General features: G+C 41.4%; 1 protein-coding gene across 1 annotated transcript; it reads left to right on the forward strand.

The window, feature by feature from the left end:
• Positions 1 to 5,159: 5,159 nt before the first annotated feature.
• On the forward strand, positions 5,160 to 8,562 carry LOC139785521 (uncharacterized). Its single transcript, XM_071724693.1, has one exon. It carries the CDS (start codon positions 6,224 to 6,226, stop codon positions 8,168 to 8,170), a length of 1,947 nt encoding a protein of 648 aa, XP_071580794.1. The 5' UTR covers positions 5,160 to 6,223; the 3' UTR covers positions 8,171 to 8,562.
• Positions 8,563 to 9,550: the final 988 nt, after the last annotated feature.

Here is a 9,550-nt window from a genome sequence, read left to right on the forward strand (position 1 = left end):
ACCCAATCTCCTCTTTGTCCTATCACGCTCACTTTCCTCACCTCTACCTTATTTTCAGGCCTTCTGCGAACAGCTTTCTCACTTTCTCCCAGTTCGATCCCTTTCTGGTCCACTTATCTTTCTCTATTCTTATTATCACATTCTTCTTTCTTCTTTTTTCATCATTCCTCTCATCATCAGTCCACCAATTCTCTCCCTCCTGCCTGTCTCTACTCTCCTCGCTATCCTCTCTCTTCCTTTTCCCTGCGCCTTGTTCTAGTTTATGTACCTTTCTCTTCAAGCTCTCTATCTCCTCTCTCTGCTTCTTTATCTCCTCTCTCTGCTTCTTTATCTGCTAACTCCTTTATCTGCTCTCTTATCAATTTCTCCATCGTCTCCTTTTCTATTTTCCCTCTAAACTCTATTTTCTCCTCTTGCCACTTTCTCTTCTTCTCCCTTGTCTTTATCTGTAACAGAAGATCATATTTACCATCTACCGAACATTTTTGCCTGATAATGTTGTTATTTGTAATGAATAAAATATATATTTATTTTATTTATTTGATGATCTTGCTTTGATAATGTTATGATATTATTAGTGCTGAAGAAATCTGAATAGAGAAACGACGTTTATATTAATTACATATTCTAATTTGACAAGTAATTGAGAATAAATATAGCTATTCTCTTTTCAATTTGCTCGTATTTATTGACTATATTTTTACCTTATTCGTTTGTCCACATATTGAACTTAATTGTTTAATTTTTATCAATAAAATAATGATAGATACATAAAATATATACATAAAAAAATTAATTTAAAAATGTTATTTACAGAAAATGAAGCAAGAAGAGCATCGCAGGCGACAAAAAGAAAGACGCAAAGAAAGTAAAATTTTATACGCTCGCAAAAAGTGGGCACCGCCCCCACCGCCAGTACCACCCGCACCGGCAGGATACCCACCGACACCGCAGGCGTCGACAGGATACGCACCGGCGCAGTCCGCGCCGGCAGGATACGCACCGGCGCCGCCCGCGCCGGCAGGATACGCGTCGGCAGGATACGCACCGGCAGGATACGCACCGACGCCACCCGCGCCGGCAGGATACGCGCCGGCGCCACCCGCGCCGGCAGGATGCGCACCGGCACCGCAGGCGCCGGCAGTATACGCACCGGCGCCACCCGCGCCGGCAGGATACGCACCGGCACCGCAGGCGCCGGCAGTATACGCACCGGCGCCACCCGCGCCGGCAGGATACGCACCGGCACCGCAGACGCCGGCAGTATACGCACCGGCGCCGCCCGCGCCGGCAGGATACGCGTCGGCAGGATACGCACCGGCAGGATACGCACCGACGCCACCCGCGCCGGCAGGATACGCGCCGGCGCCACCCGCGCCGGCAGGATGCGCACCGGCACCGCAGGCGCCGGCAGTATACGCACCGGCGCCACCCGCGCCGGCAGGATACGCACCGGCATTGCAGGCGCCGGCAGTATACGCACCGGCGCCACCCGCGCCGGCAGGATACGCACCGGCGCCACCCGCGCCGGCAGGATACGCACCGGCACCGCAGGCGCCGGCAGGATACATGTCACAGTATTAGATAAAAAATAGGGGTAAACAGTAAAGTTGTTGGCCACTCTACAATGGCCACATCTTAAAAAATTAAAGATTATAAAGAAATCCTAATATTTTTAATTATAAAAAATAATAATTATAATATTTTTGGGGCATTCTTTCTCAACGTTACACCCCCCCTGCCCATTTTAAATTTTGGTTAAAAAAATTTCTTTGGGCTCAAATTACAGCAAATTTTATCTATTTTTCCATGCCGTGTGACAGTTTTAAAAAGTTCAACATGGCTAATCAAAAATGGCGGATAAGTGTAACTGCAACTTGAAATACGAGATTAAAATATGTGGATTTTCATGACACTTGGTACGTAAAGGTTTTTGGGGTCGCTGAATACGAATCTGAAGTCAGTTGTTCAAAATTCAAAATGGCGGATCCAATATGGCGGACGATTTTTTTTAAAAGGCGATCCAATTTGTTTGAAAGTTGTTCGCGGCATCGAGCGACCACGCGGCTGTACGCAATCGTTACGCTCGCACGCGTCGAAATCTTGCAAAGTGTAATTCGTAGTGATTATAAGGAGATATAAGACTGGGAAGGTGTGTGTGCGTGCGTGCGTGCGTGCGTGTGCGTGTGTGTGTGTGTTCAAAACTCAATCCCATACACATGTCATGAATTTGCAAGATAAGAACATATATTTTGGTAACCAAAAAAGTATTACTTTTAGCCCCTTATGGGTCATTCTTTCTCAACGTTACCCCCATGCTGCCCATTTCATATTTAATCTAAAAATTTTCAAAAAATTCTTAAAATTTACAGAAAAATGTAAGCTTTCGAATGGTGCGTGGCTAAATTACCTAATTCAGTCAGATCATCCTCAAAATTTGGGAAAAGTGAAGAACAATTATGAAAACGTTAATCCTTCGAAACACACATTTTTCAGAACATCCATTTTTCATGAAATTTATATCTAGAGGTTTTTGAGGCGACTGCCCGGACCTTCTCTGGGTCGGTCCGGATCCCTTCGCGGTCGACTATGTGCCCGAGATATTGCAGGCTGTCCACGCAGAATTTGCATTTGGCCGAGTTGAGCCGTAAGTTCGCGGCGCGGAGGCGGCGGAAAACTTCGCGCAGTATGCGGAGGTGTTTCTCGAACGTTTTCGTGATTATAATTATATCGTCGAGATACACGAACACGTGTGGCTCGAGTTCCGGCCCGAGCACGGTATCTAGTAGCCGCTGGAACGTCGCGGGGGCGGAATGTAAACCGAAGAGCATGACTTTGAAGTGAAAGAGCCCCTTCCCGGGTACGGTGAATGCGGTGATCGGTCGGCTTGCCGGGGTGAGGGGGACCTGCCAGTACCCGTTCTTAAGGTCAAGCGTAGTCAGGTATTTCGCCCCTCGTAATTTGTCGAGCGTCGCGGTGATTTGGGGGAGAGGGTAGGCGTCGGTCTCGGTTGCGTCGTTAACCCGTCGAAAATCGATGCAAAATCGGTGGCTCCCGTCTTTTTTTCGCACCACGACGACCGGGGAACTCCATGCGCTCTTTGAGCGCTCGATTACCCCCTCCCGTTCCATTTTCTCGACCTCGGCGTTAATGATGGCCTGCATGGCCGGATTGCGCGGTCGGTACCGCTGCTTAATCGGCTCGATGTTCGTTTTGACGCGGATATGGTGGGCAGTTTTGTCGGTTGGCCCGGTTATCTGGTCGAAGAGGGGGAGCTCTTCCGCGAGGAACGCTCGGAGCCTCTCCTACTTCGGTCGGGGTTCGCGGGGCGATGCCCTCGGTCATCGCGGTGGCGGGTGTCTGGCTGCGGTGACTCGTGGTATCCGGCGCGGGAATGGCGTGGCCTAGCTTGGCCCAAAAATCCACCCCGAGTAACATTGCGTTTTTCAGGTTCGGCATAATCGTAAACAAGTGCCAGACGGTTTTGCCGGCGGTCTGAATCGGCAATCGGACGCGGCCGGGCAGCGTTATTAGTTGCCCGTTGGCTAGCTGGACTTGCCCTTCGTCCGGTGTTACGGGGAAACCGAGGGTTCGGGCGAGCTGGGCGGTGTGCTCGTTGACAAACGATATATCGGAGCCAGTGTCTAGTAGGGCCTCTAACGGGCGGTCGCGGATGCGCGTTTTGAGGTGCGGCCGGGGCGTGAATCTTACGGGGAGGACCGGGGGGCGGCCGGCGTTTCCGCGGTCCCGGTTTCGGTTCCCGGCGCACAGTGGGAAATGACCTGAAGAGTTTGGTTCAAAATAGGATTCCGGCGAAACTACTCGACCGATTTTAACGAATTTTTTTTTTAAATAAAGGTAATAAAATTTGGAAAAAGATTGTCGAGGCGGATTTGGAAAAATGATGCGTATTGCTTTAGTAAAACAACAAATATGAACAATATACGAAATTTTGCATATACGTCCGTATAGATAAATCTCCGACATAGTTGCAACCTCATATCTTTATGTATTTTGATGCGCTGATTATGAATATGACCATAAAAATTGGCGACAAGGTCATTTTCAAGGTCAAAACTGAAAAAAAAACGCGTTTCTTTGCGGTTTTTTGCGTTTATTTCCAAAAATACAAATCACACAAAAAAATGTTTCAAATAAAATAGATAAAGCATCAAATTCTCTACAAAAAAGAGTATATACGCATTTTTTTGTGATTTTATTTTTCGAAATAAATGCCAAAAAAACGCAAAAAAGCATTTTATTCAGATTTTGTCTTGAAAATGACCTTGTCGCCAATTTTCGTGGTCATATTCATAATCAACGCATCAAAATACATACAGATACGAGATTGCAACTTATACGTAGGGAGATGTAATCTATTCGAAAGTACACCCTAATATGTCAACATTCATATCTGTATGTTAAACAATGTTTCAATATCCGTAATTTCTTATTATTATTTATATTATTAGTAGCTAAGGAATAGGAAACCATATGAAAATGACATACATTGTATAAGATTGTATTGCTTATGGACAAAGGCATGTTATTTGTATTTAAAATATATACCTCTATATGGGTGTGCAGGTAGGGAGTAAATAAACAAAAGAAAAACGTGCATTCTTAAGTTGAGAACATATGCTAATTACCTATATACCGCGTGGATGTGAGAGAATGGCATATAGTGGAACCAGATTTTCAAGAATATCGATTGCAGTTGGCAAATTGTGCGTTGAACTTATTTAAAATGTAGGTTTTCAGATAATATACCCATAAAATGCCGTGCTCACAGTAAAATATGACAATTTTCTCACAAAAATTTGTTCAAATTGCAAACATTATTATTCTACATGATTTTGTTTTAAATACAAAACTAAAGTCTCACATGCAATATAAATAACTTGTCAAATAAATTTGATCTTTTTTTTACTATGCCTTACTTTTACTATGTCTTCAATTATTAACACTGTGTCTTACATTACTACAGTTGTCACAAGTATACCTCTAGTTGTGACAACTGTGTAGATTAATTCTGACAACTATTTTTGTTCAGTTCTGACAACTAAATATATAATTGCAACAACTATGAATATAACTGGAACCAATGCTGAGTTGCTATAACCATATCTTTGGCTGTTGCAACTACAGAGTTTTATTGATGCACAATAATGGTACATACAATACAGTAGTAATGTAAATTTTTGGTTTTAGAAATTTTCCACGTTCTTTTAACTCTGTGAAGCATACATTTTTCTTTACATAAAAAACAGGTACTACAGAAATTTGTAACTCGGGGATTTACGAGATCACTGATAACGAATCTGTGCCTCAGATTTAGAAAATTCAAATTGCCATATTGGATCCGCCATTTTGAATGTTTCATAACTGACCCCTGATTTGTAATCAGCGACCCGAAAAGCTTCGCAGACATTTTTCCAATTTTTTATCATGTAGCTTAGTAAGAATTATATTCATTTTTTTAGACTTTATTTATTTATAACAAAAGTATGCTTATCAAACATTAAAAATATATATCTTAGAAATTTTAACCGGGCTGATAATCTACCTCACAACTAAAAAGAATCTATTAATGAACTCAGATAAATCATATCAAATTTTAGCCATAAATGATTAATATAACATATATTTCCATACATGACATTTTGTTGCATATTTTTAATGCAGTTATAATATTACCTTATATCAAAACAATAGTGTTTGCTGTTAGCATATATAGTGTAATCCTTAATACGCGATAAGATTAGTCGTACATAGCAAACATTGCATACGAATAGTATATGGACAAATCCACGGAAGTTTTGATTTTTGCTGAATAGAGGGCACCAGTACGCAAAGTGTCTCGCATTCGAAAACACTCGCGGTTTCATACACAAATGGATCAACAGCAAGAACTTTCACATAAAACTTTGTTTAAAAAATCGATTCGTTGGTGGTAATATTGGCTTCCGTTTATGTTATTCTCCTTGAATTTCGACGAGCTATATACTTTTTTTCTTATACTGCGGTTTTCATTTCTCGTAATATTTAATCGGTTCACTTTATCTTGAAAAATTATTCCCTATTTTTTTTATCTTTTGCTGTATTTTTCATGCAATTTCATTTCTGCAAAAAGCCTTCTGCTTATATTTCTTTACAGCCTTTTTAAGAATTTGTCTTTTTTTTTTATTTTCCCCTACATTTTTTTCACATATATGACGTGAATATGGAAACTATCCATGTACAAAATAAGATCTTAAGTGACTTATACATGTCAGGAGATAAGAAAGATGTAGAAGTTTTAGTAGAGTATATTCGTATCAGAAACCCACTGGATGAGGATAAAGAGAAGGTGTTGCGAGAGAAGTTATCGAGAAGCTTTTTTCCGGTTTTTGCACAGAAATGGAAGAATTCCTTTTACAATGCGGCGAAATTCAATGCAAGCAATGAGAAATGGCTTATGTCAGATTTTATCGTGAATTTCCAGGATGCAAAAGTAGGTAGAAAATCCGTAGTTGATTATGAGATTGCTTCAAAGTCTACGAAGAGAAGAAAAATCTTGTCAATAATTGATAGCTACTCGCCTACAGAAATTCAGGATGCGTTTCTGACAAATTTGCGTACTTCCGGAAAACAAAAGATAGCTGAAGCGATCGTAAATCTCTTAGCAGAAGTTGAAGAACCGGAAATTGCAGCAGTTGTTCCTTTTACGCAAGAAGAAGCTATAGCGGTAGCCGAAGATGCAAAACTTTCTAAGCATCAATATGAGACACTGCGTATTCGATTGAACGGTCAGAACGCAAATGTTTTTCCACTGTACTCAAGACTCGAAGACGCTAAAAGAGCATGCCTTCCGAAGGAAGGTAGTATAGCTATAACTGAATGGAGTGCGCGTATAGAGTTGCAAGACTTACTTGATGTTACGGTAACACGCCTGCTACAAGTACCGAATATATTGAGTGCTGATATGCTTGCGACAGAAAATGTAACCTTGAAATGCTTCTACAAGTATGGTTGCGATGGCGCATCTGATCAAAGTCGGTACAATCAAATCTTTACAACGAAGGGAAAATCGGACGCAGGAGTTTTCATGGCATCAATTGTGCCTTTGCGTCTTCAGACTTTTTGCGAACTTCCGTTAATGATATGGAAAAATCCAAATCCTGGGTCGACAAGTTTGTGCAGACCAATTATGTATGAACAAGTACCGGAAACTAATGTTCGAACAAGAATCGAAATACAGTCCTTGCAGGAAAAGATATCGAAGCTTGTGCCAACGGAGGTTAAGTTGCCTAATAGTGACTTCAAAATAACTGTTACACATGATTTGTCCTTAACCATGATTGATGGAAAAGTTTGCCAAGCTATTTCCGAAACCTCCTCAGCTGCAACGTGCTATATCTGTTCTGCAAAACCATCTGAGATGAACGATTTAGCAAAAGTAACGCAAAAGCCGGAAAAGACGGAATACTTCGAATTTGGGCTTTCTACGCTACATGCATGGATACGGCTGATGGAATGTATTTTACATATAGGCTATCGGCTTGATTTTTGCAAATGGGCAGCCTGTACACCAGATCACAAAGCTCAATTGAAAAGTCGAAAGAAACTGATACAAGAAGGTTTTTATGAAAAAATGGGTCTCATCGTTGATATTCCCAAACACGGCTCGGGAACTACCAACACTGGAAATACCGCAAGGCGATTTTTTAGAGATCCAGAATTAGCATCCGAGATTACTGGCGTCAGCAATGATTTAATACGTAGATTTGGAATAATTCTGCAAACAATGGCATCAGGAGAGGAAATAAACACCGTGAAATTTGGAGAGTACTGTTTCGAAACAGCCGAGTTGTACGTTGATAAGTACAAATGGTATTACATGCCAGTAACGGTGCATAAAATTTTATTACACGGTGCTTCAATCATCGAAGCAGCTTTCCTCCCGATTGGGGAACTATCCGAAGAAGCGCAAGAAGCACGAAACAAGGATTTTAAACGTTTCCGTGAATTTCACACTAGAAAATGTAGCAGAGTAGTCACAAATACTGACATCACGCGCAAGCTTCTAATAACCAGTGATCCGTTAATCAATTATCATAGGAAAAAGTGGAAGACTAAAGTTATGCTACTGAATCCCGAGGCACAATTGTTATTAGCACATCCTCGATAGGACTATTGTATGATCTGAGTTCGTTTAATTAAGCACAATGAAAATATTGACGGAAGAATTAACAAGAAATTACAAAATGAAAAAAAAAATAACAAAAACGAAAAAATTACAAAAAAAGTACAAAATTATTAAAAAAAAAAACAAAAAAAGAAACAAAACTCTGCCATTGATGGTCCCAAGCCCATGTAAAAGAGGAGGGTGTTTCCATTTTTTTTTTGTCGCTAAAAATCTTGTGTGCTGTATTCGATCCAAATACCGATTTCTGCGTCTTCTCGGCCACTCAATTCTTGAAAAATTTGTCTGTTATATTGGGTCCGTCTTTTGAATTTTGTTTGAATAGATTACATCTCCCTACGTATTAGTTGCAATCTCGTATCTGTATGTATTTTGATGCGTTGATTATGAATATGACCACGAAAATTGGCGACAAGGTCATTTTCAAGACAAAATCTGAATAAAAATGCTTTTTTGCGTTTTTTTGGCATTTATTTCGAAAAATAAAAATCACAAAAAAATGCGTATATACTCTTTTTTGTAGAGAATTTGATGCTTTATCTATTTTATTTGAAACATTTTTTTGTGTGATTTGTATTTTTGGAAATAAACGCAAAAAACCGCAAAGAAACGCGTTTTTTTTTCAGTTTTGACCTTGAAAATGACCTTGTCGCCAATTTTTATGGTCATATTCATAATCAGCGCATCAAAATACATAAAGATATGAGGTTGCAACTATGTCGGAGATTTGATCTATACGGACGTATATGCAAAATTTCGTATATTGTTCATATTTGTTGTTTTACTAAAGCAATACGCATCATTTTTCCAAATCCGCCTCGACAATCTTTTTCCAAATTTTATTACCTTTATTTAAAAAAAAAATTCGTTAAAATCGGTCGAGTAGTTTCGCCGGAATCCTATTTTGAACCAAACTCTTCAGGTCATTTCCCACTGTGCGGCGGCGGGTGACAGTCTTTTGTCATTACGCCGTCCTTGCCGCATTGCGAGCAAAACTTCCGGGCGGGGCGTCGGCAGTCGAAGCGCGTGTGGCCGCGTTGCTTGCAACGCCAGCAGCACTCGCTTTGACTGTACACGGCGGCGGTGACCGGAGGGTCGGTGGCGGTGCTTTTCGCGACGGTGCACTTTTTACGATTCTGCTGCAATCGTTCGAACTCGCCTGCTCGTTGCTGCAGTTCCCGGGGGCTGCGGACGTCGCTTCGCCAGATACGGTTCTGATAATCGGGATGCATGTTTTCGTAGAGCTGCTCGACCTGCTCTTCGGTCGAGTAGCCCCCTGCCCTACGCATGAGGGTCAGCATTTGTGTCGCGTATTTCACATATGGTTCCCCGTCTTTCTGTACGCGGTCGCGGATTTCATTTACC

Source organism: Temnothorax nylanderi, unplaced genomic scaffold (genome assembly GCF_030848795.1).
Source record: "Temnothorax nylanderi isolate EJ_2023f unplaced genomic scaffold, tnyl_v1.0 TNYL_tig0821_pilon, whole genome shotgun sequence".
In the NCBI taxonomy this organism is placed as follows: domain Eukaryota; kingdom Metazoa; phylum Arthropoda; class Insecta; order Hymenoptera; family Formicidae; genus Temnothorax; species Temnothorax nylanderi.